This window comes from Candidozyma auris, chromosome 3 (assembly GCF_003013715.1).
Source record: "Candidozyma auris chromosome 3, complete sequence".
NCBI lineage: Eukaryota > Fungi > Ascomycota > Pichiomycetes > Serinales > Metschnikowiaceae > Candidozyma > Candidozyma auris.
Window position 1 is genome coordinate 312,240 of NC_072814.1, and position 17,538 is coordinate 329,777.

Here is a 17,538-nt window from a genome sequence, read left to right on the forward strand (position 1 = left end):
GCTGTAGCTTTTCGGGTGCGTTAGATAGCCGAGAGCGCACAATCTCAGATTCCAGTACGAATAGATCAGGCTCAACTAGAACTACTCCACGACAAGTCACATACTCAAGAAACACCCCTAATGTCTGCAGACTATTGGTCGTCTTCACAACGAAATAAATGGCAGTTTACCCGTGAGGGTCTCGCCGATTGCAGAAGGAAATTGGTGCTACTAGAGAAGAAGATGATTCAAGGTGGGTTGATCAAGGAAAATCCCCAGATCGTATACGATGTCAACATGCGGATATATCTTCACACATTGGTGGTCAAGCTTGGCAGAAGACTCAATGTTAGGCAGATTGCCTTGGCCTCTGCCGAAGTGTACCTCTTTCGATTCCTCACACGGGTTCTGTTGAAGGAAGTCAACGCATACCTCCTAGTCACTACGTGTTTATACGTTGCTTGCAAGATCGAAGAGTGTCCACAACATTTACGACTTATAGTTCTGGAAGCAAGAAACTTATGGCCCGAATATATACCCCATGATGTTACGAAACTAGCAGAGTTTGAGTTCTATCTCATTGAAGAAATGGAACTGTACCTTTTGCTCCATCACCCATATAAGTCACTTCTTCAGATACGGGACTTTATTAATGAAAACAGCACCCACTTTGGCTTCTCTCTTACGGATGACGAACTCCAACACCTGTGGTCACTAATCAACGATAGCTACATCACCGACCTCCACCTACTTTTCCCACCACATATCATAGCCATGGCTGCCATATACATAACGGTGGTTCTAAAAAAGAATCTCAATTCTATTAGAAGCTCGGGTGGCCCCGTTGGTAGCCAAGGGTCGGACGGGAAGGACTCTTCCATGCACCTCGATGACCTCATGACGCTCCATGCTGGCGCTGAGGTTGGCATACAAAGCACGTCTGGCAGTAATTTGCCCGACCTGAGGCTAGACGAAGATACTGTCAAGATCGACCGATTCATGAACTTCTTTAACTACTCCCATGTGAATCTTGACGAGATGGTCGAGGCAATGCAAGAAATGATAAATTTGTACATTGCATGGGACCGCTACAATGAAAATCAAGTGCGCAAGGCATTGCAACAAATGCTACTTAGTCGCTAGTGAACACAATTCTTTGCAAGAGATGGCCCTACCTTAATTTTAGCCACCATCTACTGTTCGCGCTATACAACCACCTCTGTTGCGCAGCGCAGGGTTCCGTACTTCTTGCCAACAGGGAAGAGGCTGTAGGCTGCGTACACTCCTGGCGTAAAACCTTCTCAATTCAGGAACTGCCGAGACTGCACCAAGGAGGTGAATCCAAAGTGAAAGAACAAAACTGGGAAAGGAAGACTACAATTTGAGTTGCAATTCGGGGCGATCTAGAAAAAAAATTCCCTGCATTTTTCAGGCTCGCTTCAATTTTTTTTTGTTCATTTTCCTTGCTTGTTGCTTTTCCATTCATATCCTGCAACCAAGTGTTCGCTCCCCACGAGTGGGTAGCTTTCCATTTTCAGAACAGAATTTACCCTGATGAACTGCGCGTTTTGCACAAACCTGTCTTCATCGATCAACTTTTGTCCATCACCGACTGATCCGAAAGGAATAGTTTAGACCATCTTCCCAGTTTTTGACATTTCAATATTGTCCTGATGGCATCACAACACTCCTCCTCATGGCAGGAGGTGATTGATAAAAACCAGATCCCTATCTCGAGAAATTTCCTCGTGGGTCTCCACTTGACACATTTCTTGAGTACCAGATTCGCTCCCAACGTTACACATTACACACAGAAGTTCTTTCATCTACAATATTTTATCGAAAGGAAAGACCAGCAAAACATATACGATATTGGTGTGGACGATGCTTATTACGTCGTGTCGTGGATCGTGCTCCTCACTTTTTTCAGGTCTTTCCTCATGGAGTGTGCATTTATTCCCTTTGCCCGCCACGTTAATAAGATCCACTCGAGAAAAGCTAGAATGAGATTTGCGGAACAGAGCTGGATGGTGACTTACTACTGCTTTTCATTTGCATTCGGCTTCTACATATACCGCCTCTCTCCTCATTGGCACAACATCGACAATCTTTACATTGGTTGGCCTCATTACCGCATGCCATCTTTGTTCAAGAAATACTACCTTGTCTCCATAGCGTTTTGGTTTCAACAAATCGTTGTGCTTAATATCGAAAAGAAAAGAAAAGATCACGTTCAAATGTTATGCCATCACATTATCACGGTTGCTTTGGTTTTGGGATCCTATTACTATTACTACACAAGAATTGGCAACATGATCTTGATGATTATGGACTCAGTTGACATATTCTTATCGTCTGCAAAAATATTGAAGTACTCTGGCTGGCAGCGCTCCTGTGACGCAATGTTTGTGCTCTTCCTTATTTCTTGGGTAGCCTTGCGTCATGGTTTGTACAACTATCTATACTACCACGCCTGGACGAAGGCAAGAGACTTGATGTTCGACAGTCAGTGCATTCCAGGCATCCTCCAAAAGAGATGCTGGACAACAACGGTAGTCAATGTCTTCTTGACACTTCTCGGGAGCTTACAATTCATAACCTGTCTCTGGATGTACTCTATTCTTAAAGTGTTGAATAAAGTCATACACGGTGACAGCGCAGATGATGTCCGAAGCGATGAAGATGACTCGGACGTGGAGAGTGAAGATGACAGCAAAACTAACCAAACTCCTGAAACGACAGATGAAGACGTAACCGAAAAGGTAGATCAGGAATCTAATACTCACGCGCAAAACGACTCGTGAAGATTTCATATATTTATAATCTACAGTGGTGATCATCGCTCATAATGCCAAACTCGAATAGAGGCAGACCACCATCACGGTGACTCCCCAAATAGTAAGACATAAGCCTAACACCTTTAAAATTCTCTCGAGGCTGCTTGGGTCATCTGATTCAGAGCCAATCAATTTATAACCAAAGAGACCTGGCAAGATAAACGAGATGGCAGTAGAACCGGTCGCGCCAACGACAGCTAAAACGAGGGCGAAGGATTTGATGCTTATAGCAGCCGTGTAACCAACCAAAAGGAGAATAGCTGTTATTGCATAGAATGTGGAGTCTGGGAATGGAACGAGGTAAGCCTTGTTGTTGGGAATAAGTGGTGAAGTTTCGTCATGGTCTTGATCGGGTGGTAGAAGTAAACTGTTTGATTCACCATTGGCAGCATGTGTGGTTTTGCCAAAGACATTTACCAATGTCCAAAAATAGATGTTATTTACAGAAATTCGGGCTGGATGGATCATCAACGGGAAAGAAAACACGACCATGAAAACAATAGCGAAGCGTCCTAATGTTGTGGAAACAGCATTAGGGTACAGTAAAACAACGTTGCCGTTGACAAGATCACCAAATGTAAGATAGCCGGCGACTCCGACGATAATAAATAGAATGCCCAGAATAATGACTGCAAGGTTGACCAATGTACTGAGAGACGAAAGTGACTTGTTCCTGGCCTCATTGATGATAGAGAACATGTTCTGGTGGCCCGTAAAGGCAAACACGACAATGGAGAATGTTGAAAAGATACCAGTGACAGACTGAGGGAAAAGCGAGACTTCACCTTTGTAAGAGGCTGGCACACTCCCTAAAACAAACTGGGCAACAACGAGCACAGCGACATATCCAATAGCCGCAAGCCCAAGTACCGAAGTGTATTTGAGGGAGTCAAGATTCTTAAGAAACGAAAGCGGGACACACAAGACGGCCGATGAAAGGGTCCAGAACTGCTTATAGTTTTCTCTGCTGATAAACAGTACTTCTGTTATGATCGTTGGCATCAAATCTCCAATCAATACCAAATATGAAATGGCACACCCAAAACACTGTGTTGCAATAGCTATGTCGAAAACGACGCTTAGCGTCGGGTAGGTGATCGAACATAGGTTGAAGAAGGTTGCATGGCCCGTAGGAACGTACTTAGAAGTGTAAACTTGCAAAAACAATCCATACCCGGAAGTAACTCCTGCAAGAACTATCATGAGGATTCCACATATCAAGCCGTCTGTGGAAAATGCAAAAGGGATGGACAAGAGGCCAGCACCAGCGATAGTTTTTAATAAACTAACGAGAGAGGATTTCTGCGAGGCAGACAGAGTAAGTTCGACCATTTCCGAGTCACCGTTAGGAAAAGTAACTAGTGTGGAGCACTGCTCATTGCGCGGGAAACTAGACACTCTTGACCTCATGTGCGCCACTTCTCCATATAATTTCTTTTGTTAGTGTGTCTCACACTGTTGTGTCGCGTACAAACACGCTCTTTATCAAGTTTGACAGTAACACCCGAGCTTTTTCTTCAAAAACTTCGATGTCAGTGCCACCTGAGCTAGTGGCACGAGTGTTTCACGATGTTGCCTTTCAAAAACCCGAGACTCGGATCACCGCTTCAACTGTGGCGCTCTCAACGGAATACATGCGACTCTTCATTAGTGAGGCCGTTGAAAGGGCGAACGATGTTCGTGCCAAAGAGGTTCCCCCAACGGCAATTGATGGAATAAATAACGTCGAAGCAGAGAACGAGCAGCCACTGCAAGGTTATGATCAATTTGGAGACACATCGATGGAGGAAGATGAACCTGAGATACAAGAAGAGGATAAGCTACCACCCGCTTCTGGCACGACCACTTTAGACACGCGCCATCTCAGCGCAGTTGCTGGAGTCCTTGTACTTGACTTCTGAAGCTAGATTGAATTTCTGTGACAGCCCAGAAGCTGAAGCGTAGTCCTCGCTTTGAAGAATGTTGTTTCCATCCATCAGGTAACTTAGTCTCCACCTTTATATGGAATGGGACCCTTAAAGGTAATGCCGGTACTGGACCAAGCTCATCCAAAGTCAATGTGAACGGCAAGGTTGCCCAATTGGCACCGTCTTCAGAGAGGCCTTCACTTGGATTAAACTGACTGTCACGCATTACTCGTTCCGCTTCTGCTGCCTTGGTCTTGGAGCTCAAAATGACCGAGGGTATTGCATCAATTGTCCGACTTTTGTCTCTCTTGCCTTTCAAACTTACGCGTGAAAGTGGAAGTGCCACTTCAATGTTGTGCGATGTCAAAGAAGCCGGTACCTTCCCAAGAATAGACAATTCCACATTGATGCTAGAAGCGAGATTGTTGATTATACTGATGGAGCAATGAACATCTTCTCCTGGTACGAAATCGGATTCTCTCGTGTGGCACTTGGCAATTAATTGCGGTATGATGTCCGATGCATATTGCTTGCATAGTATCTTCATCAGTTGGAAGTCAGGCACTGGTGAGAGAAGTTCTGATTGGCACGTGGAGCATTTGATTTTTTGTTTAGATGACAAGCGTGCTCCCCTCGGTTGTAGTGGGAAAGGAGGAACCTCACAAGTAAGATTTGTGGCTGGGTGACTCGAAAGCTGCTCAGCCAACGATTCTGAATCACTCAGAGCACTTAACTGCTTGATCTTCATTTGCTTAAGTCGCCTTAATTGACTATCCTCCATTTTTTGTCTATCATCCTGGAGCTGATTGTTTAACTTGTGCATCGCGGTATATTTTGCAACCACATTAGCATACAGTCGAGGAAGCTCCCTTTTTAAAATCATCTGCAAAGAAGCTGGTCTAGTGATTAAACCTGTAGTATAAGTGAAGGGACAATATACACATGTAAAATAAAACCGTTTTCCACTTCCTTCTTCGCCTGTTTCGTCTTTCCCCTTGACATCCACAGGACTAGTACAAACAGGACACTCGAAGCAATTGCGCAGACACCGAGTCTGGCCAGCATTCTCCGTGAAGTCTTTCATACATCTGGCACAGAATTTGCTCACTATGCTAACTTCACTGCACTCCTCACATCTGATAAGATGACACTGGGGACAGAAATAGAGCGCACCGATATGGTGGTTTATAGAGAAGTCGGCATCTTCTCGCAACTGGCTGGCCCACTCATACTGACACGAGCATAGATACCTTGTGATATCGCATAGCATAGACGGGACGCAATTATGACTGCTTGATGGAAGATACGCCGTGAATTGTTTGTGTAGTAGTTGTTGATTTGGTATCTACCTCTCGAGTGGACGGCATACAGCTCCCACACTTATTTCATCAAAGTCTTCGCAAAAAATCGTATACATTTCTCACTCCACTATTTGCCCATCATGTCGTCACCGCAAAGAGAAGGTTTTATGGCGCCTTCGTCTATTGCTGCTGCAGCTCATGGTCACATCACTAGCAAGTCCTTAGGAGTGAAGTACAACTGTGCACAGTGTGGCGCTTCCTTCTCGTTGGGTAAGAGCGATGCGATCAGATGTAAAGAATGTGGCCACAGAGTCATCTACAAGGCTAGAACTAGAAGAATGGTTCAGTTTGAGGCACGTTAATGAAGGTAGTGGGTCTCTCGTTGCAAAGCGGGAGAAGCCGAACAGGGAAATTGTATCATAGCATATATACGAAAAGGATATTTTGTTCATCGAAGCATATTGTAGATAGGGAGTAGTCGGAAGGGTCAGTCAAAATAATACATTTGGGCTATACATTATTAGGATTCGCATCGTTGACAAATCATGGAGTTAAAAAATGGTAAATAGAGTGAGCTCAAGTACAAATGCATGAATAGTGAAGCATCCAGTATGGTTGACCTTACTTGAAGATGTTCTTAAGCTTGGAAAGAAAACCTTTCTTGGTCTTTGTGGCTTGCTGCTGGGCAGCATTAGGTTCCTTCTGTGCCTTCTTTGGCGACTTTGGTGCACTCTTCAGCAGCGCCTTCTCTGGCTTCACAGGACCAGAAGACGGATTAGTAGGGCTAGCAACTTCCTGTGCTCTTTCAGCAGCAAGCTGAGCTTGCTTCAGAAGATGAGCCTCCTCTGCCAATCTTCTTGCTTCAGATGGAGATGGTTGAATTTGTTCCACACTGACATCGCCTTCTTGCTCAATAATTCTCTTTTCGACCTGCTTGACATTCTCACCACCTTGAGCAATGATGATTTCGTCCTCAGCGTCGAATCTGTGGTCGTCTCCCTTAGTGACTGGTGCAGCATCGACTTCCTTTGCACTGACCTCTTTCGGGCCGACATCTGGAGCAACTGCATGCCCGCTTCCAAAGACGCCTGCTACCTCACCACCCTCGGCTCTTGGCTGAGAGGATTCAACAGCAGCCGGAGCATTCTCCTTTTGAATGGAGTGCAGTTGCACACCTGGTTCAGCTGACTGTGTTGCAGGGGCAGTAGCAGCTTGGGCAGCAGCTGTTCCACCAACAACGCCTGCCGCACCTGCCGCGCCTGCTGCTGCTGCGCCAGACTTGTCTTTGGACTCATCTACCTGAGGTTCCAGAGACTTTTCGACTGCGGTGACAGGGGTGGCAGCAGTGTCAAAGTTGTCGGCTTTGGCAGGGTATGACTTTGTGTTTTCTTCAATAATATGTTGAGCCTGCTCAGATGACACCCCTGCAGCGGAAGGCTCCTTCTTATTCTCGTACACTGCAGTGACCGGAACAGCAGCTGCGCCGGAGCTGGTCAAGTCACCTTTAAGAGGAATGTCCGTAGTGTTTTCCTTCTGCTTCTCGAGCCCTTCCTCGGCGTTCTTGGCTTCAGGAATGGCAGCAACACCTGTACCAACAGGTCCTCCTTGTTGGCTTTCTTGAGTGTCAACGTATTCAGCAGATGTTGATGTGTCAGCAGTTTTGGTCTTTGTGGCAGCAGCGTTGCTGTCGTTCGTGGCAGTTCTGTCGACTCCGGTAATACTGCCTGGAATGTCAAGTTGAGCTTTTCTACCAGGATCCAAGGTGTGAGGGGCCTCATCATTGACAGCCTTATTGGCAGTTGCATCCTCGCTATCGGCATGGGTCTCCACCGCGTGGCCGGCAGTAGCACCACCAAGCGCACCAACAAGGGCACCGCCAACACCGCCAGCAGCAGCGCCGCCTACTGCACCAAGAATTGCCCCAGTGACGCTAGCCTCATTCTCTGTTTCCGGCTCAGGAGACTTCTCCTCGTCGGAGTTGTAAGAGCCGTTCTCGTCGTCACCAGTAGTTGTGGCGGAAGCTCCAGCACCACCAACAGCACCACCGCCAGCGACAGCAGCAGCTTTCTTTTGCTGCTTCTTGCGAAGCTTGTACTGGGTTTTCTTCAATTTCTTTTTCTGCTTCTTTCTCTCCTCAGGTGTCAATTCCTTTGTAAATTCCTCGTCCTTATTTTCATTCAACGTCTTTGGATCGACGTCTCTAACGGTCTCAAATGCAGCCAATGCATCTTTATCCTTTGGAATGTGAATTCCTGGTTCACCCAAAGTGGTCTGCTTGCCCTCAGTAGATGGCATGACAGTAGTACTGACGTCTTTGCTGTCAGACTTCGAGGAAGCAGCAGCAGCGGCAGCGGCTCCGGAAGCAGCAGTGATACCGCCAGCCTCAGGTATTTTCGAGCCGGAATTGTCCTTCTTGGACTCTGTCGAGGCTGATGGCTCCAACACATTGTTCTTGATTCCGGATGGGTCCTCTGTGGTCTTCTGTTGCTCACTGACGGTCCACTCACCATCAACAACATACTTGTAAAGCACCTGTTGACTTCTGTCGAGAGGCACATTTAACTCAAAAGAGCCATCGGTCTGCTTCACAAGAGGATAGGACTTGGACCAGTTGTCAAATGTTCCAGTCACGATAACTTCATTTGGACCGCTGGGCCTGAATTTGTTAGTATTACTAGAGCGAGAATAACCAATTGCCTGTCAAAAAGGGCTCAGTTTGCCGAACCAGGGCTGTTTAAGTCATTAGAGTGCTGAGGGAACGTTCGCCTCCTTGGTTTCCTTTTCGGCTAGAGCATGTGTCGTTTGCCCCCTTCTATCTCAGACGACATGACTCAAGGAGTAGCATCAACAAGACCACTAACCCCGCAATTGATCCTTTTCAAATTCAAACATACCACTTGAATGTGTAAGAAGACATGATAATAAGTGATTAGTTGCAAGCACTTATTGCTACTATTGTGGTTTCTTCAATGTTCTCACCTTCAAGAGAGGAAAGAAAAACATTGCCCTCTATCTGCGAGAATGCGTCCTGCACAGTGTCGTAATGGGGCCCTCAGGGTCACGTTCCGCTCTCATAGTCAACCCAGAGCAATGCACTATGTATCTCAGTTTGCTAGCTGCGCTTACCTATTTGGGACACAGTGCACACGAAAGCAGTTAATGGCTGCACATTGCAGCGTTCGTCTCTTCGCTTCCGTTGCGTAATAGTTTGCTTTCGAATTAGATAAAGAACAGATTCACAGCTTGCGTCTAAGCCAGCTGATGTAACTCAACGCAACGAATGTTCCATCCATTGGTGCGCCTATATTTCACCAAACATACTGAGCAAGATCGGCAACAAAACGAGTGAGTGTGTGGCTGCGATGACAACCAAGGCAAGCCACATTCTGAAATAGTAAACCTCGAATATTTTTGATCTTGTGAAGGCAAGCACGGTGATACCTATGAATTTGGTGATGGTGATGCCTCCAAGTACAGATCCGCCTACTTGACACAATGCCTTGTATGTGCTCGCTGTTTTTGAATCTTGCAAGAACACGTCACCGCTATTCATGAAGCTGTCAAACAAGTCGTCTTCCTCTTCATCATCCCTTTTAGATGTCAAGTAGGCTCTTGCAATATGTATAGAAAACTCGACCGCAAGCCCGAGGCAAATTATCAAGTTGACCAAACTAACTGCGTTCAAAGAAATCGACCATAAAGCCATAACGCCGCCAATGTTGGCAAGAATTATTGAAACTGTAACCACCATGATTGTAGCGGTGCGAATCAGTCCCAAAAGAATGCTGCTGACTAGCCAAATGATGACACCAGCAAATGCCAAAGTTTCAAAGGTAAGTGAGATGATCGTGTGATATTGGACAAAAAATACGTAGAATGGAGAGAATGCAAACACATCAATTCTCTCTCCTAAGTAGTTCTTGATCTCTTGAGTGACTCTTAATGCGTTCCTGAAACCCACAATGAAATCTTTTTGAGACCTCATCGGCGTGTGACTAGTTCTGAAGTAACTTGATTCGATATGAGTCTTGTTGTACTTGATAGAGCTTGAGTATGGGGCTTTTCCACCCAAAGGACAAGGATCACTGGGCTCGTTTATCCACTGCTTAAAGAATTTCATGAATTCTTCACCCTGAGGGAGACCCTCCATCAGGATATTGTAAGGTGGATTGTGATCAGAGTAACATGGTATGCATTGTCTCTCTGGGGTATTCGGAGCACAAAATTCCTCGCCGAAAGAAGACTTCTTGAAACGACAGCATTGATCAAGTGCAGGGTTTAGCCAGTTTAAGAAGTCATCTAACCAATTGGATGCCGGTTCAGCAATTGTAGAAGCATCTGCTCTTTTGAATTCTTGCTCTAAGATGTTGGCAAGAGAAAACTCTTGACACGTTGAGAATTTACCGCAGATCGCTTGTTGTCCTTTCCTCTCTGTTACATCGAGATCATTGATCACAAAGAACACTGGTGGGCCCACGTTCAAGTATTTGTAAACACTGTCAAAATAATCAATCAAATAAGAAGAAGATGGAAGGGCAATAGTCTGGTCTAGCCCAAGCTCGATGCTTGGCAAAAGAGTCAAGGATACCCCAAGCCATAATAAGAAAACAGAGAGGATCTTCCTCTTATTAGATGGTTTAAGAAGCCAAGGGCCATATGATTTCTTGATATAGCCTGAAAAATCATACTCAATGTGAGTGTTTTGTGGTTCTTCGCTGACTTCGATTTGATTATTCAATTGAACCCAAGGTATACAGTCAACTCTGCCACTTTCGAGCCTATGCTGGTCTAACGCAAGAATGGAAATGAATGCTGAAATTTGTAATAAGAAGTTCACGGTTACAGCGCCGGCAGAATAGAAGGCAAAATTTCTGACCGCAGGCATTTGCACTGTAGTAGCGAGTAAAAACATCAGGACTTGGAGAAATGCACTAATGAAACAAGATGGACCAATCTTTCGCAATGCTAATGAAATCCTTGATTCAATTTCCACATCAGGAAGGGACTCCGTTATCTTGTGCAACTCATGAACAATCAAGAATATATTGTCTACGCCGATAGCCAACACAAGGAATGGAATAACTTCAGCGATAATTAAAGTAGACTTGAGTCCAAGGAAAGCACAAAGTCCGGCGGAAGAAAAAACTGAGAGAAGAATGATGACGATACCACTCAAGCCCAATAAAAACCTTGTTTTGATAAATGTTCTGGGCGCCAAAGAGGATGGAATTCTGCCACCTAGAGCCAAGGAGGCATAAAAGAACATCATTAAGTATGAGATGACAACAATCTTGACGTCTGTATTTGTTGACTGGTTGAGCTCCTCCTCTAATGATGTCTCAGTACTAAAGGAGATTTTAAGATCCGGCCTCTCTGCCTGTAGCTTTTTGATCCAAGATTGCAATGAATGTTCATAATTAATGACTCTTTTCGTGTATTCTTCATTTTTGGAATCACTCTCAAGCAAAAGCGTGACGACAAAAGCCTTCGACTCCAATATTTTACTCAGGGAAAACAAAAGATTTTTGTTCAAAGGCTGCTGAAAAGGTGGGAGGCACTCGACAGGGGTTTCCGCGCAAGATGAAAGTTTCTTTGCCCAATCGTTCTCGTTGAGATATCCAATGTTTCCACCGAAGTACTGTGAAAAGGACTGGATGGCACATGAATCTCCTAGAGGTTTGAAACAAAATTCCTCTATAGAGAGTGTGTCATTCTCTTCGTTGCGAAGCTTGTAAAGTTCCTGCTCCTTCTCGAACCACCATTGAAGGTTCTTCCAAGATAAGATGGGTTTGCTCTCATCACTATTAGCAACAAAAATTTGCTCGATTCTGTACCACTCGCCAAAATTCTCTTCGAAAAATTGCAAGTTATGCAAAGCTGGCTCGTGGGGGCTAACCCACAATTGTACTGGACTTGTTTCCCACTCAAGTCTGCTTAGTCCACTGCAACATAGCACTAACGACAAAAGCACAACGGATAGGGTTATAGCTGGAAACTTTGCACAGTGAAAGCCAATAAAAGCAAATGTATGCTCAAGCCTTTCAATAATAGTTTCACGAAATTCAACCCATTGCTGCAGTAGAAACGACTCTTCGTCTGGTCTTGGACTTATGTGTGTATCAATTAGTGGGGCATCATCATGAGCACAGGTGTCATGCTCCTCACCACTCACAAGCCTATTCCATTGTTCGATTTGGTGCCTTTTCTGCCTCGCAAGTTGTATATGATAAGCACCAATCACTAGTGTGATGACGATCCATACTATGATGACGGCAAATGAGAAACATGGCAAACGTCCTACGTGGCATCTCCTATCAAACCTCTTAAAATTTGGAAGTGTGGGACATGATTGAGGACAATCTGAGCAAGCGCATTTGTAGACCTCATCATCGCAAGCCCTCATTTTCCCAAAATTGAGCTGAAGACCCGACTTGTCATTCTCGGGTAAATCATAGGCGTAATTAATCTGAAATGGTGAGCCACCGATAAGAGGCTTCTCGTCACCCAAAAACTTCAAGAACTGCGAGTAGTTCTTGGCTCCACCTCCTATCAAGTCCATTGCCAAGTTGTTTGAGGCAGAGAACTTGATGCTTTTGCACGAGTCGTAGAAGTCCGAGGCGTACTTTGGGTTAGTGTAGATAGTTAATTCGGATACCACTTTCTTCTTGGTGTCAATAGCGTCCGAGACCTTATTCACTTCAACAAACGTTGACTGATCGGAAGAGCAGGTGAACTTGCAAAAGAAATCAAAAAAGTTCTTCCGACAAGCAGGACACGAGCTGATCAAGGGCTCAGCTTTTTTCAAGTTCAGCTCCAAATTGAGCAACTGATCGTACGAGCAGCAAACGCCACTGTCAACAGGAAAATCTTCACCACATATCAGGAAGAGCAAAGATTTCGTTTTTTCAGAAGGAGCCACTGCCTTAACATTTGCAGGACATGGAACCAGAGCGCCAAAGACGGATCTCTTGCCGCAATTGCCATACATTGAGCAATACCCATTCTGTCGTTTTGGCACATCAACTGAGGCTAATGTGCCCAAGCATAGCATTGATAGCTGTAATAAGAGCCATAGTATCATCTCTCGAAAATTCAATTTCTTTGCTCTAACGCTAGTGCCAGAGATAGATAAGAAGTATTGTGGTACGAACTATGGAGGTAGCGCGGCGCGATATGATGCAAGCTGGTACGAGTAAGGTGAGAACTACCATTAGTACCTTTGGACTAGTTTTTTAGCCGACAATGAAAACGGAATGACAATTGAGAAGTTCTCGGCACATTTTAGACCTTATGATTACAATTATAAAGTGATTGTAATTTATTGACTTGTGATTGTAATTTATTGACATTGCGCTGGCTTCATTGTATTATAAGAACAGACATTGCAGTTAAGATGACTCTTGGATTCCGTTTTACTTCATTAAGGCTCAGATTGCTTCCGAGAAGGCATGAATTACCGTGATTAGTTGACGGATTCTCCAAAATAGGTCAATGTCTGCAACTCCAAATGTACTTTTCGCAGCCATCTGGTACAACTCACAAAAAACTTGAATAATCAACACAAGTACAACATTGACATTACAACCTTTCTAAACAAGAATAGCTCCAAACACAACGCGCTCCTTCTTTTTTTTTTTTTTTTTCTACAGTCTTCTAACTAGCTGTGTCTTTTTTTTTCTTACAGTTTTTCATGCCTCTTTGCCAGCTCCTGTGGTTTTGAAACCAACTAGTAATCGCGCATTAGTTAACTGCCTTCCATACCACCAACGCGTCAAATCATCATGTTCATTGCTGTGTCTGGGACGCTATCATCGGGAAAGTCAGAGGTTGTCAGATACCTCACCTTTCAAGGGTTTCTCCCTGTTTCAATCAAAGCATCGCCGTCTGAGAGTTGCATTTCAGATGCTGCGAATGGCCATTCCTCAAAGCATCTTACTGGGAACGCAAGTTACTGCAACGGCACAGCTTCGTCAGAGAGGAAAGAGTTTGAAACATTCGACTCCCTTCTTGAACACGTTACCACAAACTGGCGTTCTAACTTTGTGTTGTCACACATCGACGACCTGGAGTCGCTTAGGGCTCTTCAAAAGAGACCTTTCTTCCTTCACCTCTCCATTGACGCTCCCTTGAACTTGCGTTATCAACGGCACTTACTCAAAAACGGAGATAAAGGATTGAGTCGAAGTGATTTCATTTCCCAATCAGACGATCTATTGTTCAACGCAGCGAACCCTCTCATTGAAATCAATAATCAGGCTCACATCAAGATCGTTAACACGTCCAGTTCCCTCAAGGACCTCTATGTCAAATTGAGTGAGCTTGATCTTCTAAATCAAGAAAGACTTCGACCCACATGGGACTCGTATTTTATGCGTTTGGCCGACTTGGCTGCCCTCAGATCAAACTGTATGAAGCGAAGAGTTGGATGTGTCATAGTGAAAGACAACAGAGTAGTAGCTACGGGATACAACGGTACCCCTAGGAACCTCACGAACTGCAATGAAGGCGGGTGCCCTAGATGTAACAACGGCCACGGAAGCGGTGCAGCTTTATCTACATGTTTATGCTTACACGCTGAAGAGAATGCTTTGCTTGAGGCTGGCAGAGATCGTATCGCCGGCGAGAACTCCATACTATATTGCAATACTTGTCCTTGCTTGACGTGTTCGATCAAAATCGTTCAGAGTGGAATCAAGCAAGTTGTCTATGCACAGAGTTATTCCATGGATGAGCATACACACAAAGTATTGAGTGAAGCTCGCGTTGTGTTGAGACAGTTCACCCCACCGAAAGATGGTATCTTTGTATAAATGTGTTCCTTAAGTCTCCTTAAATACGTAGGGGCCCTCCTTTTCCTCCGCACGAATGTCAATTGTCTCCAAAACCTCGTCTCCCACTGTCAAGCTGGCCACGATATGATCGCCTGGAACCACCGGGCCAACGCCCTTAGGAGTGCCTGTTAGAATTAGGTCGCCTTTCTCGAGTGTCATTATCAGTGACATGTGGCTCAAGATCTTGTGGATAGGGAAGATCATTAGGCTAGTTAAATCGTCCTGTCTTTTCTCACCATTGACCGAGAGCTGCAAGCAAATTTTATAAGGATCGGGAATACGCTGCTTGGGAATAAACCCTGAAACTGGCAAGAACGTATCAAATCCTTTCCCAATTGACCAAGGCAAGCCTTTCTTCTTGGCCTCGTCTTGCACATTTCTTGCAGTCATGTCAATTGTTAAGGCGTAACCCTCGATTGCCTCCAAAGCTTCCTCGTGACTGAAAGAAGAAGGCAAGTTTTTGAGTGTCCTGTTTAAAGTGAATGCCAATTCGACCTCATGATGAACAACGACACCCTTGGGCACCAAGAAAGGACCATTGTTGGGGCGTAAGATCGACGAGGATGGCTTTAGGAAAAAGAATGGCTGCTGGGGTGCAAGATTGTTAAGCTCCTTGATATGAGCAGCGTAGTTTCTACCAATGCAGAGAATCTTTCTCGCCGAGTCGAGGTATTTGAGAGACATATCTTGTTGCAGACAAAATGTTGAAGGTATCTCCACACTCATTTTCACGCCAGTTGAGGTACAGGTGTCTATGATGGGGCCAGGTTGAAGCCTCCAGAAGAATGTGGTATAATGGTACCGGTTTCGAAAAGATGCCACTTCAAAATTAAATATACATCGGCTTGTTTAGCTGTTGGGGTAATGCAAGAATCCGAAGTCAGAGTTTATTCGGAAGGTCCCTCTGCAGGCTGACTCGGTGCCCGATCGTCAGAATCTACTTTATCATCACAAGAACACAGGGGGGAGCGATACTCTTCTCAAATAGGAGCGTCCATCACCTAATTGCTTCTCACAGACTTGAGACAAATTTGTCCATTGGGCTACGACAGACCTCGACGGCGAAAGTGGGTAGTCAAGTAAGAGTCAAGCATCCCTACCAACCTCACAGCGGCCATATTGCATGCTAGAAAAAGAGTCAAATCATTCCATCAACGTCATCAACGATCTGCTAGTCCACCGAAGGGAAAGCGAACTTGTGCTATAGAATGGCCCCTACCATATAGTGGCGAAGTCAGGCCATTTGTCAATGTCCATTGATACATGCAACAGCGACTATCTATGTTCGATTACCTAGGTTGTCAAACTCGAATCGAAAGACATAGGTCACCTATCCTTATATCAGATGTTAGTTGTGAGTCAGTGTCGCAGTGGTATCGTTTCGAACGGAAAGTTACACACGTAGATATAAGCATGGAATTGAGTGAAACGCCTTGATCTGTAAAATCTAGATTCAGATAGACATAAATATTATTTTTACTTTGCCGTCTTCTGTCAAAGCTCCTTCTCATGAAGGAAGTAGTAAAGTACGCCTGTAGTGATCCCCGAGCAAATTGATCCAAACTGCACGATGGCTGCGGAGCGCTCAATGTTGGAGAGCTACACAAAGAAGCGACAAGAGGTGGCGAAAGTTCAGTATAAAGATCATGTTCACTTCTATGCACTGATTACTTCGAAGTATTTTCATTGTTAAGTTTCATTGTTTTATTTCATCACTTTGTCCTCTTCGCCAACTCTTTGCTTCCAACAGGAGAGGCATACGGCACGTTCACAAAAAACCGAGGAGCTTTGCCTCATGCAGCCAAAAAAAAATGCATCATTAATATCTGATCAATCAGAAGCATTAAAAGCCTGCGATCTCGGATCCCTTGTTAGAAAGACAACTCGCCAAGAAATCTCAGCACCTCGTTTCTCGTTCACCACAGCTTTGACAGGAACCTGTCAAAAAAACACAAAATAATAAATCCTTCGACACTTTCAAATTGCTGTTGTCAAAAGAAATGAAAAGTCAATCACGGTATCAACAAATCCTCCTTCTCCCTAGAAATCTCTTTAAAAACATCCCGTAAAATTCGTTCTCATCTCTTTTTTTTGACCACCCAATATCCGGCTATTTTCAACCAATGGCGGCTGGCGGCATGCGGCTTTTTTGACCTGGAAGTGGGACGACTCTTTCCGGGAAATACAAAGGCGATGTGGAAGAGGGGACGCTGGGGTTTTCGAACATAGGTGATTCTGGAAGCAGGGCACCCACTGAGCAATTTTTTACTGTTGATAGACACCTTTGAGGCCGTTCGCTTATCTTCTCTAATCTCCCAGGGGAAATCATGTGCCAAGCGCGATTAGAAGCTGTCACTTTTGTGTAGACAGCTGAAACTGAACTTTTTGACGTGCCAAGAAATTACCTCTCCAGTCAGAGGTGCCCTTCATGCACGCACCGCTTTGTTCGGGTCCGATAGTTATTTCAAGAAAATGGCAATAGGTGGGATTGAATTGGTCAACCTGGAGATAAAATGGAACATGGCCTCATCATCCAAAGTGTGAAAGCCTATTTACAGACTTGGTCGAGATTTCCCGGGCTTTTATACTTGACAATTCGTCAGGTACATCGGCTTATGCGTGTTGTGAAGCTGGCTGTCATTGGCTGGACACTTGAATACGAGGCTATTGACAGATGCGCTGC

General features: G+C 44.8%; 7 protein-coding genes across 7 annotated transcripts; 3 read left to right on the plus strand and 4 right to left on the minus strand. All coding sequences in view use genetic code 12, as the record gives it.

The window, feature by feature from the left end:
• Positions 1-120: 120 nt before the first annotated feature.
• SSN8 (cyclin-dependent protein serine/threonine kinase regulator SSN8) lies at positions 121-1,122 on the plus strand (the record flags this gene model as incomplete). The annotated part of the gene is made up of 1 exon (XM_029034315.2): positions 121-1,122. One exon carries the CDS (start codon positions 121-123, stop codon positions 1,120-1,122), a length of 1,002 nt encoding a protein of 333 aa, XP_028889557.1.
• A 530-nt stretch (positions 1,123-1,652) lies between these two features.
• Positions 1,653-2,783, plus strand: LAC1 (Lac1p; the record flags this gene model as incomplete). The annotated part of the gene is made up of 1 exon (XM_029034316.2): positions 1,653-2,783. The coding sequence occupies one exon, from the start codon at positions 1,653-1,655 to the stop codon at positions 2,781-2,783; it is 1,131 nt and encodes a 376-aa protein (XP_028889558.2).
• A 39-nt stretch (positions 2,784-2,822) lies between these two features.
• Positions 2,823-4,019, minus strand: AVT7 (Avt7p; the record flags this gene model as incomplete). The annotated part of the gene is made up of 1 exon (XM_029034317.2): positions 2,823-4,019. One exon carries the CDS (start codon positions 4,017-4,019, stop codon positions 2,823-2,825), a length of 1,197 nt encoding a protein of 398 aa, XP_028889559.2.
• Positions 4,020-6,645: 2,626 nt separating this feature from the next.
• Positions 6,646-8,941, minus strand: MDG1 (Mdg1p; the record flags this gene model as incomplete). The annotated part of the gene is made up of 2 exons (XM_029034319.2): positions 6,646-8,680; positions 8,919-8,941. The coding sequence occupies 2 exons, from the start codon at positions 8,939-8,941 to the stop codon at positions 6,646-6,648; spliced, it is 2,058 nt and encodes a 685-aa protein (XP_028889561.2).
• A 384-nt stretch (positions 8,942-9,325) lies between these two features.
• On the minus strand, positions 9,326-13,012 carry NCR1 (sphingolipid transporter; the record flags this gene model as incomplete). Its single annotated transcript, XM_029034320.2, has 1 exon — positions 9,326-13,012. One exon carries the CDS (start codon positions 13,010-13,012, stop codon positions 9,326-9,328), a length of 3,687 nt encoding a protein of 1,228 aa, XP_028889562.2.
• A 793-nt stretch (positions 13,013-13,805) lies between these two features.
• Positions 13,806-14,834, plus strand: CJI96_0002779 (deoxycytidine monophosphate deaminase; the record flags this gene model as incomplete). The annotated part of the gene is made up of 1 exon (XM_029034321.1): positions 13,806-14,834. The coding sequence occupies one exon, from the start codon at positions 13,806-13,808 to the stop codon at positions 14,832-14,834; it is 1,029 nt and encodes a 342-aa protein (XP_028889563.1).
• Positions 14,835-14,843: 9 nt separating this feature from the next.
• On the minus strand, positions 14,844-15,539 carry CJI96_0002780 (uncharacterized protein; the record flags this gene model as incomplete). The annotated part of the gene is made up of 1 exon (XM_029034322.2): positions 14,844-15,539. The coding sequence occupies one exon, from the start codon at positions 15,537-15,539 to the stop codon at positions 14,844-14,846; it is 696 nt and encodes a 231-aa protein (XP_028889564.1).
• Between the last annotated feature and the right edge of the window lie 1,999 nt (positions 15,540-17,538).